The 16,173-nt window shown below is 34.7% G+C and overlaps 2 protein-coding genes across 2 annotated transcripts in view; both read right to left on the bottom strand.

Moving 5' to 3' along the window:
* cabin1 (calcineurin binding protein 1) overlaps positions 1–1,769 on the bottom strand; it is a 116,814-nt gene extending 115,045 nt beyond the window's left edge. Inside the window, exon 1 of the mRNA XM_016528961.1 lies at positions 1,754–1,769. The gene's annotated coding sequence lies outside the window, so the exon portion shown is untranslated. The remainder of the gene's footprint in view (positions 1–1,753) is intronic.
* Positions 1,770–2,865: 1,096 nt separating this feature from the next.
* On the bottom strand, positions 2,866–11,646 carry LOC107721070 (centrosomal protein of 78 kDa). The gene is made up of 13 exons (XM_016528928.1): positions 11,518–11,646; positions 9,895–10,155; positions 9,447–9,613; positions 8,865–8,937; positions 8,242–8,345; positions 7,888–8,100; positions 7,117–7,202; positions 6,909–6,951; positions 6,637–6,774; positions 4,784–4,861; positions 4,388–4,542; positions 4,078–4,228; positions 2,866–3,594 (listed from the first exon to the last, which is right to left on the bottom strand). Exons 2-13 carry the CDS (start codon positions 10,148–10,150, stop codon positions 3,196–3,198), a joined length of 1,863 nt encoding a protein of 620 aa, XP_016384414.1. The 5' UTR covers positions 10,151–10,155; positions 11,518–11,646; the 3' UTR covers positions 2,866–3,195.
* Positions 11,647–16,173: the final 4,527 nt, after the last annotated feature.

The following is a 16,173-nucleotide window of genomic DNA, read 5'->3' as shown; positions in this document are numbered from 1 at the left end:
AAAAAATTCAAAACAAACTGACATTAAATTGATTTGAGCTGACAGAAGCAGGTCAAATGCTCGTATGAGGTAGTTCAGGTCAGTCTAACAAAGCATAAAACATATACTATATATATACATATACTAGACTTACCATGTTTCTTCTTTATTAAGGATCATTCATTCCAATCATCAGCATCTGTTGTGGTGCAACATAATAAAAATAAAATAAAAAACAATGAAAATTAACTGGTTAACTGGATCATAACCCTGAATTATTACATGACTATTACCAAAAAATGAAAAACAAACTGACATTAAATTGATTTGAGCAGTGCTAGTTTATAATAGTTTATAATATCTCTCTCCTCTCATATAATATTTTTATATATAGAAAAAGACTTGACCACACAATATCAATCAGAATCTAGTACGGAAAGGCATAAATATATATGTGACCCTGGAGCACAAAACCAGTCTTAAGTCGCTGGGGTATATTTGTAGCAATAGCCAAAAATACATTGTATGGGTCAAAATTATTGATTTTTCTTTTATGCCAAAAATCATTAGGATATTAAGTAAAGATCATGTTCCATGAAGATATTTTGTAAATTTCCTACCGTAAATATATTATTATATATTATATATTATTAGTAATATGCATTGCTAAGAACTTCATTTGGACAAATTTAAAGGCGAATTTCTAAATATTTAGATTTTTTTTGCACCCTCAGATTCCAGATATTCAAATAGTTGTATCTCGGCCAAATATTGATCCTTCCTAACAAACCATACATCAATGGAAAGCTTATTTATTCACATTTATTTAGGTCATATGATATTGACATTACTGTATATCATTATATCTCTACACATTTATTGATAATCTTCTGGACTGTCCCTTGTACCTAATTTAGAAAAGAGGCATTTTGAAAGATTTTCAGTAAATGCATTAAATTGATTGTGGCATCAACAAGTACACATGGAACTGGTTACATCTATGCATCCAGCTGGTGGTGTGAAGGCAAACTTTATAACGTTTTATGTGACAGTCGACAGAATTTCAGAATATGCACAGAATAAATCGCATAATCAACACTTTGCACTTACCATAAACAAGATGCTATTTGATGAAATCAAATCATTCAAGCAAATAGCAACCACCACTATTTACACTAAGCATACATTTATTCTAACTTTTTTTACACTGTCTTTTTATAATTCACTTCATGCCTTTGTACAGGGTAGTTTAGCCCCAACAATGGGACAAGATTACCCCCTTTAAGATTTACAACGCTGTGCTATAACAATCAAATTGGCCAGTGTTTCCATTTCCTCAGACAGTATGTTACATATGCTAAACTCCCAATAACATGCCAATAAAAGTACATTGTTCTTGAGGGAGCATTTTCCCCAAAACGACACATTGTGCATTGATGGGAATCATGGCAGATTCCACTGCTAGCTTGATAAACAAATGCAAAATAATTCATCAGATGCTTCGCAAACATCAAAACGACGGTGTTGTTGCACACATTGGTTGTTATTTATTGTTAACAACGCTATGTTTATCAACCCCACTCAATAACAACAACAGGCTAGCAACGCTAGCAGCAGAAGCCCAGCTGACCTTACAAAGCTACAACGGTTCCATTTAACGCTCAATTTCCTAGTACTTTATAAAAGTGGAATACTTTCGTCGTGAGTCCAGTTGCAAAGCTGTGTTTTGTGTTTGCATGTCTGTTGTTTTGATGGAGAGCTGCTACTTACTTACCATCATGATCTTCTGCTCGGAGGAGAGTCGCAGAGGTGAAGTCAGTGTCGAGCGCTCCGATTGGACGAGTGAGCACACGCGCGGCCGCAAACAGCCAATCACGTGTTAGATCTCAGTTTTCAACGTCCTGTTTCTCAAATTGTTCGATAAAAAAAAAAATATATATAAATAAGTATATAATAATAATAATAATAATAAATATATAAATATTTGTTTTAAATTAAAGTAACAATTAAAGTTTAAAATAGTAAAAAAAAATTAAGTAATTAATTACTTTTAAATTTACAAGAAAATATCTGAGTTACTTTTTTTTCAAATAAGTAACGCAAGTTACTTTGTTTTCCCATTTATTCACTGACCGCTCTCCTGACCCTGTGATGAGGGAAATCGGGAGTGAGGTACAGAGACAGAGGCACAGCTTGAGTCAGGCTTTTTAATTTAACTTTTGATGTGAAAGGGCCTTTACAGTTGCCAAAAATATAACTTTTGGGTTTTTTGTTATTGCAAAATAAATAAGCAAGCCCAGGTCAGCTCAGGTGACAAAAAGTAACACAAAAGTAACGTAATGCATTACTTTCCATAAAAAGTCACTTGCAGTTAGTAACGCAATATTGTAATACATTACTTTTAAAAGTAACTTTCCCCGACACTGCTTATTAATAGATGACTGCCTAATGACCGATTGTACATTTACTTAAAACTATTTTCAAGAACTTATTAAAATTTAACTAGTTAAAAATATTAATAAACTATTTAAATAGTTTAAAATAATTTATATTGCATTGTATCATTGTTTTAGCAATACATAGGAATGTATTAATTTTCTTTTAATTGTCAAACTTCTATTGTGCATGACGTTTTTCAAAATAAATAATAATAATAATAATAATAAAGTCTGAATAGTATTTCTGAATCAAATAGCACACTGGCAAATTCAAAGACTCCGTTTAACATTTAATGTCATTCTGAAAAAAATCAAGTATTGTACACATCATATAGGATGTGCAAAAACTGATTTATTTTCAAATTAAAAATTATTTCTAAAAAAATCAGGACAACAATTAGCAGATGGCAAATTTGATTTCCCTGTTTTTAATCAATCACAAATATCAATCAATTTAGCAATCACACACAAATCTACTAAAAGTCTTATATAATAAGCTTAGTGTCACTGAACTGCAAACATACTATAAATAAAACGTCATAGTCTATAAATCTAAACAGCATTAATATCTATGAATAAAACACATATTGTACCTGGAATGACATGCAGCACTCCAACTTTTCAAACAAACATATAATAGGATTATAACAGGTCATTTACAGTCTCCGCATAACTCTCAATATACACTGGCCAGGTCAAGATGACAGCAGCAACAGATATTCAACCTGTTCCAGAGAAGCTCTTTACATTAACCGAGATCTCTCCAGCTGATTCAGCTCTAAAACCCAATCAATCCAGCAGCGCTTCTCTGGCCTCCTGAAGCGCTCTGTCTGCCTGAACCCAACTGAGACAGACTAGACGCTCTCGAGTTAAGAGCCGAGCACACGGATCCGTTCCCTCTGGAGGACTTTGAGGTTTTGGACTGAAGACTGACACTACTGACTGAGCTGCCTGAGTGAGAGCCTCCGCCGGCCCACTGGTGGTTTGAAGGGTCCGATGACTCTCTGCTCCTCTCAGGGGCCTCCAACTCAAGCGGCTCCTGTGAAGCTGGGGAGGCACCACACAAGCTGACTGGACTCAGTGGCACTTCCTGTTGAGAATGAGGCCGGGGAATGTCTTCAGTGTTAGCAGGAGGTTCTGAATGAGTCCCTGATTCAGGTTGAGGGATGTCTGCCTTCTGTGCGGTGATTAGAGAAATAATAATAATGTAGTTAAATAATAGTAAATGTAATTATTAAAAAATAAATACGCTATCATTCATAAGTTTGAGGTTGGTAAGATTTGTAACTGTTTTTCAAAGAAGTGTCTTATGCTCACCAAGGCTGCAGTTATTTCAACGGGGGGAAAAAAACAACAGTAATATTGTGAAATATTATGAAAGAGAAACCTTTTGTTGCATTATAAATGTCTTTACTGTAACTTTTTCATAAATTTTATGCAAGGTAAATTGATGAAAAAAGTCACAAATAAATAGAAAAATAAAAGTAAAAATATAAACTAATAAATATAAACAATATATTAACATGAATTAAAAATTTAATTCCTTTTAAAATATATCTTACTAACCCCAAACTTTTGAACGGTAGTTAATAAAATTATAATTCTTTATTTTTATTAAATAATTATTTTAATGTGTCTTGCTTCTCTGATTTCTACTCACTGCTAAACTCTCCCTCCTCTCCTCATTTCTCTGGTTCCCTCGGTCGGCGTGTGTCCTTGTCCTCTCTGTTAGTGTTGAGGAGAGCTGAGGATGTGCAAGAAGCCCAAAGTCTGACTGATCTATTCCAGCCATTGACGCAAACTGGCCAAGCCTAAAATGCAGCAAGAAATTACCAATTAATCCCAATTAAATTTTCAAAGGTTCAACATTTTAAAAATATTAATTTGGCATCAAGACTTTTGATGAAAAAAGGCATAAAACAGTAATGCATAAATCATTCAGTAGATGTAAAATGTGAGATCAGACAGACCCAGCGTCTTTCAGCAGGTCTAGGAATGCGTGGAATTTTTGGAAGGAGGATTCGATGCTTTCCAGCACATGTTCGTCCTCCAGAACAGAGGCGCTGAGATGGGCTTCAGACAGGGATTGATTCAGACTCCGTAAACGCTCATTCTCCAGTTCCAGCTACAGGAAGAGACATATTAATATACAGCCATGCAGGGCCGTCCTTAGCTGAGGCGGGGCCTGGTGCAAGGTAGGGAGCGGGGCCCCCCTCGGTCCGTTTGCCACGGGGCCCCCTCAAGTGAAGGGCCCGGTGCGACCGCACCAGTTGCCCCCCCCAAGGACGGCCCTGCAGCCACGTAACTTTTACTTTCTGAAATGTTATTCATATTTTTTCAAACTGAATAACTGGGGATACTTGTACCTCCACCAGGCGAGAGTTGGTTTTCAGTCTGTTGTTCCTCTCCTCCGCCAGCCTCAGACAACACTCTTCCAGCTCCACCTGTTGGTGAACATTACCCTTTATACTGTATATACAGTACAGTGGCACCAAACCATTTAACATCTTACATTTAAGCCACGCTATTAAAAAAAAATCATGCCATTACATTAGATTACAAAATATCAAAGTGCCACTGTATGTATAGTACTTCCATTTTTGGCCTTTTTTTTGTTTTGTTATAATCACAAAAAATCTGGAACTTTTTGTCATGACATCATTTGTGACCCTGGACCACAAAACCAGTCATCAGGGTCAATTTTTGGAAATTGAGATGTATACATCATTTGAAAGCAAATTAATGTCCTAATGATTTTTGGCATAAAAGAAAAATCTATAATTTTGACCCATACAATGTATTTTTGGCTATTGCTACAAATATACCCCAGCGACTTAAGACTGGTTTTGTGCTCCAGGGTCACATTTATACTTTTCATGAATTATATTTGCTATTTTTCTGATGTCCTAGACTTTCAGTCTTCAAACTATGGAAAGTAGTTATAAAATGAGCATTATTACATGATTATTACATAATAATCTAAACAGAAGGAAATAAACATAAGCCATTATCATATTTATTGTATGAAAATTTATATTTTTCAAAACATTTGACGGCCCAGTCATTTACCACCAATCCAAACATTTTCTTTTTTTCTAGGTTAGTGTACTTGTTTACAGCAGTAAGTAGACGAAGTATCTAATCAACTGCTAATTTTGACAAATTATGCAAAGTGTTTTTTATTATTTAATTGTGTGCATTTAGAATACATACAACACTAACTGTAAAATTAGCCATTTATGTTACAAATGTCATTTAACCCACAATAATTTCCTTTACTAAATGGTTTTAATCTATACAAATACATCAGAAGCACTGGAAATGTTCATGATGTTCATTACTGAAAAATTGAGGGAAAGAAACAGTCATGTGACGCATGCTGGAAAATGTTAATGGACAAATTAAATAAATCGTTTGAAAAGTGTGTTTTAAAGGGACAGTTCACCTAAAAATGAAAATTTGCTGTTAATTTACTGCGACCATCCAAGATGTACGTAACTTTTTTCTTGAGTAGAACAGCAAAGAAATTTTTTATGAAACCATGGTCCTTGATGATTAAAAAAAAAATGCAAGGCAGTGTCTACTGGCACTTTGAGAGTCATATACAGGCAACACAAAAATGTTCAGTTCACGAACGAATCGTTCTTTTGAATCGGTTCTTTTCAGTGAACTGGTTGAACCAGTTCACCAAATATTACTGAACCGTCTGAAACAGTTTACAGCTCGAGCTGCACAGATTAACAAGTTACTCAATCAAAACTCACTGAGTTCTGAATTCCTGAGTCCTGACCGTCACTCCGACTCGACAAAGCACCAGTGTATATGATCTTATGCTGCTGGTTTTTGCCGACTCATTCAGCGCTCCAGTCCCTCCAACAGTCACTGAGAACTGATGAGCTGCTGATAATATTGTAAATAATGTTCAGTTTCTTGCATAGACTGATTGGTTCGCTTCATAAGGCTTCAATATATCATCAGGAACCACGGGTATTCATGTTGTGTTGCCTTGATATGCTTTTTTGACTCTCAAAGTGACGGCAGCTGTTGACTTGCATTTTACGAATCACCAATTACTACGGATTCAGCTAAAAATCTTTCCTGTGCTACCGAATCCATGTGACCTTTCTGAATAGTCTCTCGTAACTAAAGTGAATTTTTTTTCTAGCTCTCTTAATATACACATGACAGAGAGCAACTGGATAGGCTGTTACTGTGGCACCTGTAATCGATTATTCTCTCTCTGTACTCGTCTGAACTGGTAGCTAGTGATTTTCTCCTGAGGACTCGGTACATATGCAGCATCCACCTCCTCTGACTCTGACTCCGTCTCCACGGTAACCCGCACAGAGGAGGCGTTCTGATGAAAAAAACCATCATGACATCCTCAACACATTCTACATTAACAATAATTAACAAGTCACTCTACTAAATGTATAAATATCGACGTAAAACTATTTACATAAAAGAATTTAGCAATGAAACAGTCCTTACTTGAAAACTCTGGTCGGTCAGCCCATCAGCCTGTGCTGCACCTCTTTATGGACAGACAAACAGAGACACATTTATGCATCTTACTGACGTGAATGGAAAAGCAGGATTGAATTGCTTCTCACACATTTGAATGCATTCTGGAAGAGTTCCTGTTCAACCTGTCTGAAATCTATCCTAAGACTGGTATCGCTAACATCTTTGTGCTTACCTTTGTAAGCCAGCCCGAGCAGCAGTGCACCATGGGACGTACCCCACTGAACCAGGCCTCCATACAGAGTTTACAGAGGAGGACCTCTGAAGATCATGTGACACTGAAGACTGGAGTCATGATGCTGAAATTTCAGCTTTGCATCACAGGAATAAAAATAAATTCAATTTTATAATATATAATAATATCTATCTATCTATATATATAGATAGATAGATAGATACATACAAACATTTATGTATGTATGTACACTACCAGTCAAAAGTTTTTGAACAGTAAGATTTTACTTTGTCAATTAAAAGTCTGTATATATATATATATATATATAAAGTAGATATTTAAAAAATTTACAGTATTACTGTTTTTACTGTTCTTCCAATAAAACAGTCTTTGTGAGCATAAGAGACTTCTTTCAAAAAAAAATAAAAATCCAAATCCAAACTTCTGAACGGATTGTAGCGCTGTATAGTAGTCGGAGTAGTTGTGTATCAATGCTTTGGATCATGCACATCGGATGCACCATGAATTTGGATCATTACCGATCAGTACTCGTGTCACGGTGGGGACCTAAATTGAGGTCCCCACGGGTAAACAAGCTAATAAATCACACAGAATTAAGTTTTTTGAAAATCTAAAAAAATGCACAAAGTTTCCTGTGAGGGGTAGGTTTAGGTGTATGGTTGGTGTAGGACAATAGAAAATACGGTCTGTACAGCAGAAAAACCATAACGCCTATGGAGTCCCCACAAGGATAGCTGACCAGACGTGTGTGTGTGTGTGTGTGTGTGTTGAAGAGTGACTTCTCAAACCTTTGACCCACAGGTCCTCTGTAAGCTCGCGGGAGAGTGCCATCACTCCTCTGTCTCCGATCAGGATGTTGTCATTGAGAGTAATTCTGCGCAGTCCGCTCATGGCTTCAAACTCTGCTCTCCTGTAGCGCAAAGTCTCCACCCACGCCGTGCTATGCCGTCTCATTGCATGGTGCTAAACAACAGATGAGCCTCATGAATTTGAGAAGATTTAAAACATTTCATTTTTTTTTAAATGACAGGTTATTCTTTTGGAGGAGAATTATTTAAGAAAACTTTCCAGGAATGAATAATGCTAACAAAAGTTCACTTGTACCTTTATGATGTTCGCCATATGCTCTGCTCCCTGCCACGTAATATTACAGGAAGTGAAATCCACTGTCTTAATCGTTGAGGAGTATTTCACACTCTGACAGATGACTGAATGACAGAACCATATAACAAAAGAAAAGTTTTTGCATTAATAATAAATAAAATAATACATTCAAAAATATATGTATACAACATTTGCAGAGCCTCATGAATTTGAGAAGATTTAAAACATTTAATTTAAATCACAGGTTATTCTTTTGGAGGAAAATTATTTAGGAAACTTTCCAGGAATGAATAATGCTAACAAAAGTTCACTTGTACCTTTATGATGTTCGCCATATGCTCTGCTCCCTGCCACGTAATATTACAGGAAGTGAAATCCACTGTCTTAATCGTTGAGGAATATTTCACACTCTGACAGACGACTGAATGACAGAACCATATAACAAAAGAAAAGTTTTTGCATTAATAACTAATACATAAAATAATACATTCAAAAATATATGTATACAACATTTGCAGAAGTACATCTCAATAAAGCTTCTCACATATAATAAATGGCATAAATCCTGATGCCAAAAAAAAAATAATTTTAAAGTCATAATCTGTCTGATGACTTTAACTCACCTTCCAAACCTTGATCTGCAATTGGACAGTGTGCTAAAGACAGATGCTCTAATGACACACTCTTAACTAAACCCTAAAGGGAAATTACAATGTTATTTGAACAAGTTCTCAAACAATACATAAAAAAGATTCAAATTTAATTAAAGTATTTAAATAATTTAATTTTAATTTGTATTGTTTAATTTTTATTGTTCAGTTTATATTTATTTAATCATTAAATAAATATAAACCAAACAATAAAAATGAAACAATAAAAATTTACATTTAAATTAAACAAACAGAAAATAAAACAAATTCAAACATAAATAAATCCCTAAAAACATCATAAATAAATTCAAATAAATAAATAACTTATACAAAGAAATAAAACATTTAAAAACAAAAAATGAATGAATGAACGAGGCATTTATATAAAATAAAATAAAACGCATAAAAAATACACCATAAATAACTAAAACAAATAAATAAAATAAAAATAAGTAAAGCAAAAATAAATTAACTGATTAAACAAAATAAATACACACATACATACACACACATAAAATTCTCAATATCAAAGACAGGCTAAATATTTCACTCAACCTTTGTGAGAACTGTGAGGTCTCTTTCTCTCAGTGGCAAACCATGTAGCTGAAGGGTCTTTAGGCTGCTTGACTCACACAGGCATTTTTGCACCGCCTTGCACAACTGAAAAGTCATATTCTTGGAATGAATCGCAGGGGTCTTCTTCTTATGAGACCTGTAAGAACCTGAGAAGATAAAGACACTCCATCATAATAAGATTCACCACACTGATGAATTTTGGTGAACTAGGACAGCTTCCTTAGCTAAAACACATCTATACTATACGTTTCTTTGCCACTTAATTTTATTACTTGAAAAAATGATAACTAGTACAAATTTTCTAGATGTCATGATGCAGTACATTACAAAACATGTGCAGTACAATGCATTTACAACAGATGCTTTTTCAACACTGTGCACTATAATAGATGTAAAAGAGATGCTGTGTGTTTGTCTGTTAACTAACTTTGAGCTGCAGTGCTGGTGAGGTGGCAGCGCTTGATAGCAACATGCTGGAGGTGTTTGTTGATGGCCAGGGCTGACAGGATGGGCGTCCAGTCCGCTAGACTGATGTGATCAGGGTTAAACTCTAACATCCCTCGACTCAGGCTGGCTTGCACCGCACGGACCGGAGCTGATCTCTGAGCCGCACACACGTGATCATAGTAACCTTCAAAATCCTGAGCGCCTCTCCGACGGATCTGCGCTGGTTCCAGCATCATGCAACCTAAACCAAGACAAATAGTGGAAAAATGTAAGATCTGGGGTCGAATCTAAAAGTGAACTATGACCATTGTGTGCTAGAGAAAGGCATAGACAATTAGACATCAGGGGGGAAAAAAGGATTTTCCTTGATTAAATGTGAACTTGTAGTGTACGTCAAATCTCAAAAGCATATTTTAAAAAATAAATGCTGATAATATAATATTAATGAAATAAAAGAGAGTATATTCATGACTATGTTTCTTAACACATGCACTTTTATAAAGTGCACTTCATATTAATTTCAAATGAATAGTTGTACTTTTTTTAAGTAAACATTTTTATGCTTTAATAATCTTTTGTCATGTTTTAAAGAAGAACACTTATGTTGAAGTTTTGACTAACATACTAAAAGCACATGTAAAGTACTTGATTATCATTTTAACTTAAGTGTGTTTTTTTTCAATATTACATTTAAAGTTAATATATTTAATTGTAATAAATGGCAGCTACATCATTACAAATGTTACGTATATATATATTTTTTTTAAATGACATACAAATTTCAATAGAAATGACATTAAAGTATATGTTAGATTACCGTAAATGCTTGTCAGTACATTCGGCAGTTGTACTTTAACCATATTTCAAAAACAATAGTAATTTTTAAATTGCATGTAAAGATGCACTTAAATGGTTCAAAAAAGCACTCTAAAGTACCTAACTGTATTTAATACAAATGTAAAGTATAATACATTTTAATTTACGCGTCCAAAAACATTACATTCAGTTTGCACATAAGTATGTATTATTTGCATAATAATACATGCATAATGTATCATGCATGTATTATAATGCATTGCATAATAATACATGTTGTACTGCATAATAATACATGATGATAATACATAATAGGATTTTTTTAAAGTGTGTTTCTTTTTCCAGTACAATACAATTGTTTTACAGGCACGGTAGCACAAACAGAGTGACAGTGAACAATTATCAAGTAGAATTAAGATAGAATTAAATGAACTGAGTGCAGAATGCGTCCACGTTAATCTCTGCTCATCGTAATAAATCTACTGTAAATCAAAGCATCAGCTAAACTTAACATTAGTAATGCAGAAGCCCTGTCTCTGCTGTCAAGAAAACAGTTCTCGCTTACTCTTTAGATCCTGGTAAAGTTAGCTGAAGGCGGAACTCACATCGATACACAAAAACTCGCCAGAAATAGCTCATTTGGTCAAGATATTCCTCAAAGCTCTGCCAGTGATAGGTTTATGCTGTGCATCTGTAATAACAATCGCGGATTTGTTGCTGTCTAAGCTTCAGCAAGCGGTTTAGAGCTGATTTGGTCTTTTTCTTTGAAGAGTTGAGAGCTTGTTACCTGTTTATTCGCGCTGTTGTGGTGGTTTCCACTCTAGAGACTGATGATAACAAACTCACTCAGCGTGTCAAATCCATAGACTGTATGGTCAAAACAAACCGCGGCGGTTTGAAAGAGAAGCAGCGTCTCCTTCTGCGCGTCAAACTCCGTCTGCGCGTCTGCTCTCAGCGCCTCCTCCTGGCGGGAGTTTCACAACAGCAGCACTATGTAACTTTTTCTGTGTTCAAAACTTGCAAAATGTATATAATGAGCGAGTACATCATGAATTAATCTTCCAAACCGCGTTTTTGTCTTATTCCGAATCACTACGGTACACTTATAATAAGTACTTGTATTTGGACTATTGTAGCCTGGTCGGGTCGTCACCGCTGCGGAGTAACACATACCTGCGTGAATCGCCATAGACATAAACTTAGAGAAGTAGCTCCGGTTGGAATGTTCTTCCGCGGGATGTGTGCAGTATTCCTCTAATAAGGAATACAAATATCTTGCTTTGGGACATTTCATCCCTTTTAATGTCTCCAAACATATTACAAATCCCTCGTTGAAAACCACTAATCGTGGAGGTATTTTGAAAAATTTACAATTATGAATGTAAAATTTCAGCAAAAGCAACAAATTATGTATTACATAAGATATCTTTTTTTCCTTAATTAACAAACCAAACTTAACAATTTCCCATGAGAGGATCAGTCTTGCAGGTATTCTTTGTTGCATCCATCTAAATGCATCATTCCAGAATTCAAGCACCGAGTTACACTGAAAAAAACAAGTGTTCAACCGTTTCTATGTCTAATTTGCATATTTGGCATGTATTTGAGTCCCCGATATTAAATCTTGTTCTTAAAAATTATTTTGCAAGGTAGGGTACAACGGGGCTAAAGGCGCCTTTGATATTATTTTCATCTAAACCACTAGATGACAAAAGTGGCGTAGCACTTTCCAAAACATCCGCTTTTCAAGATGCACGTGTATATTTGTCTGAACCTTGACGTGATCGCGCGCAGCAAAGTTGATTCTGTGCTTACTTGATCTAATATTTGACTTGACGCGATCACGTGCAGCAGCGCAAAGTTGATTCTGTCCTTACTTGATCTAATATTTGATGTTTTGTTTTTTTTAAATGTTGTAGATTTAAGTAGCAAATGAGAATCGCTCAAATTAATGCAGATATTTTGAGACAACGGTCTTCTTTATGATTTTCAGTTTTGTTTAAGATAATTAAAGCAACAGTTTTTAAATAACGAAAGAATATGTAAAACAAAGTATGGTATTTGGGGTAAAAAGTGCCCCTGCTGTTGGGGCTAAAGACACACATTAATTAACATGATAATTAATAGATGGCTGACTTTTCCATTTCTTGACATGACTTGGTTAGATTCAGATGGTAAATATCATATAGGCCTATTATGTTGGGTGTCCATATTAGAGATAATCACCATGTTTAGAACGAAACCATCATATTTAAAAACATGATATTAATCATATCATATAACAAAATATCATTTGTTGTTACTACTGTAAATATATATTCAATTATTATTATTGGATCTCCTTCAATAGGCTACTTTTAGAATCTTTACTTATTAAAATGATTTTGTTTCTGTATTTTAAAATATATGTTTTTATATTAACGTATTTTAATGACAGTATATTTATTGAACAAAAATGAATTCTTTTATTTTTCAAAATAAGCAGAAAATAGTACAAACTTTGCTAAAGTGATTGTTTTGAACATGTATTAACTTAGACATTATTAAAAAAAAAAAAACATTATTTTAGCTGAAGTATTTGTATCAGTACCGTGTGCCTTTTACCCCGTGCTGGTGGGCCTTTTACCCCGTGTGTGGGGTAAAAGGCCCCTCTTGCCACCTCATACTTTTATTAGATTTTTAAACAAAATAAACAACTTGATTTATTTTCACACAAAATCTGTTGCTACATTAATGTTCAATACAACGTATATATTTTTTCTGCAATTATACATTTTAGGCACAGTGAATAGCAAATTTTTTCTTAAGGTGGGCCTTTAGCCCCGTTGTACCCTATATGTGATTCATAATTTTAAAGTGCACTTATTTACATTTAGGATTGACAGGAAATGTAAGAAAATTGGACCTAATTTCAGCCACTATTTTCTTATCATAATTACAAAATATATAAGATCTCTTTACAGGTCCTGGAAAACAATGCTGTAATAAACAACTCCTCAAAAATCTGTTAGAGGATTTTTTTTATCCGCAAAGTTAACATTCTCTGTCATAAGTTCATGTTTTTTCACTTGTTCCTTAACTAATTTAATTATCTGCAATGGTATACTCTTAATAATTTTATCATACACTTTAGAGCAGTGTTTCCCAACCTTTTTTTAGTTGCGGCACCCTTTGGAAATTTTAACAAACTTGTGGCACCCTACAAAATAAATTTTGTCACAATATTTGAATTTCTAACTTCGATGTGATAATTTGAAAAGTATATTCGGTACAACAGGGAAGAACTGCAGAATATAATGCCATACAGATATTTTTAATATTATCTGTCACAGTCTTCAGCGGGTGTGCCCAGGATGGCCACCAGATGACTGTGTTCTGTGAGCACATGGCTTGTGTTGTGTTTGTTGCCATGTGCTCTCTCCTGTCTATTGTCTGACCCCGCCCATCTTGTTACCCCATTATTGTTTAAGTTGCTCCACCTGTGTCTCCCTCGTTAGCCTCCTCGTTTGGTTTCCCATTTATTCTCCTGGTGTCTGTAATCCTGGGCTGATCTGTCATTTCTCATTGTGTGTTATGTCTGCATGTAGTGCAGTTCCTAGCCTGCCTGTCTGTTTTTTTCCCCCTCGGGGTGGTTTGAGTTTGTTTTTGTTTCATTTTATTAAAATAAAGAACCATTCATCCTGCACTTGAGTCCTCGCTTCATCTCCCCGCACGCACCGTGACAGTTATGCTTTTCTTCCACCAATTATCAATAAATACAGATTTTCTATTCACCAAAATACACCTGTTATTCCAGATAGACATGTTATGTGGGCTAAAATTATGTTTAAAAATCCATTTCCAATATAATAGTACTTGTTGATGAAAAGCAGAAAGTTTTATAGGGAGTTTAGAAAGTTCAAAATCACATTGCAACAAAAAACTAATACCACCACATTTTTTGAATATAGCTGTAGGATCCTCAAACCAAAATGAGGACTCATTATTAATGAAAGCTTGCAACTATTTAAGTTTTATAACCGCATTCATAATATCAAAGTCAACTGTTTTAAGACCACCCTCTTCGTAATCTTTAATCATATCTCTCTTATAAAATCTCTTATAATATCTCTCACGTATAAAATTACATTTAATTTTCTATATGAAATCAAAATTTAACTAATTTATTGCCTTTATCTTTTTAGCAGACACTGCTAAAGAAAAACATGGATCGATGAATCTAGAAAGACTTTCTACTTTCGTTAATAAAATTCTACAAAAGATCATTAAGTTAAGTATTTAATTTCATTTTTAACTGGGATATTGTACAATGATATACTAGGATGATCGTGAATGGCCAATAGCTCGCATTTTGACATATTCAGCCATAAACCTAAAGCTTTTGGAAAAAAAAAACATAGACTGGAGTGCTAAGGGAATTTGCTGTTCATTTCTTAAAAAAGAGTTGTATCCTCAGCAAACTGACTGATAATAAAATGATTCCCTTCTAAATCAATGCCAGATATGTTGCCCATTTTGACTAAGATAGACAACATTTCTGCAACCATAATAAAAAGTAAAGGTGAACAGCCACAACCTTGTCTAATACCTCTTTTGACAACGAATCTTGAACATGAGTAAGAGCTACAGAGCTGTTTATGTCTTTATAAAGCATTTTAACAATATTTATACATTTTGGACCAAAACCAAAGTGTTTAAGAGTTTGAAAAATAAAAGAGTGTTCCATCATGTCAAAGGCCTTATAGAAATCCAAAAATAAGATGAAACCATCTTCTTCAATTAGATGACCATATTCAATCAGATCAAACACTAGCCTAATATTATTATGAATTGATCTGTCCTTTAAAAATCCTGATTGTGTCACACTAATAATTTGTGATATTTCAGTTTTCAATCTAGAAGCCAGAGACTTGGTAAACAATTTGTAATCTGTATTTAGAAGTGTTATGGGACGTAAGCTATATAATATCCTCTTATCTTTACCTGGTTTTGGTAACAAAATTATAAGGCCTTGTTTCATAGTTGGTAATAGTTCGTCATTTCTTGTACAATCCTGTAAAGCTTCCAACAAAAGATATTGTAGGTCATCCCCCCAAAAAATTATAAAAATCTATGGTTAAACCATCAGGGCCTGCATGGTGATTTACCTGGTTTACTCTGTTTAATAGCTGCATCTAGCTCTTGTAAGGTTATGTCTGATTCACAAACTTATTTATATAGTGTATTTGAATGTAAAATGTAGTGACGGGGACACTATACTGTCAACAAGCACCGTCCTTCGGATGAGACGTTGGTGATTTCAAATATCAACATTGGCTACCAGAAATCACTTACTCTGCCTTTAATGTGGAGGACTTCAGTTCACGTGCGCCTCGCGCTGCGGTGTCTGTTGAGCTGAGGCGCTACAGCGATCTGTCACTCCACATTAAACAGCGCCAAAACG

Source organism: Sinocyclocheilus rhinocerous, unplaced genomic scaffold, assembly GCF_001515625.1.
Source record: "Sinocyclocheilus rhinocerous isolate Xijiao unplaced genomic scaffold, SAMN03320098_v1.1 scaffold451, whole genome shotgun sequence".
NCBI classification, from domain to species: domain Eukaryota; kingdom Metazoa; phylum Chordata; class Actinopteri; order Cypriniformes; family Cyprinidae; genus Sinocyclocheilus; species Sinocyclocheilus rhinocerous.
This window is presented reverse-complemented; position numbering and strand designations above follow the sequence as displayed.

What these genes read in the sequence shown, in the direction of transcription:
- LOC107721070 (XM_016528928.1), bottom strand. Translation starts at nt 10,150, where the DNA reads ATGATGCTGGAACCAGCGCAGATCCGTCGGAGAGGCGCTCAGGATTTT. An exon ending in ATATGGCGAACATCATAAAG is followed by an intron (nt 8,101 to 8,241) that starts GTACAAGTGAAC and finishes TCTGTTGTTTAG; the next exon opens with CACCATGCAATGAGACGGCA. An exon ending in TGACCGACCAGAGTTTTCAA is followed by an intron (nt 6,775 to 6,908) that starts GTAAGGACTGTT and finishes TTTTTTCATCAG; the next exon opens with AACGCCTCCTCTGTGCGGGT.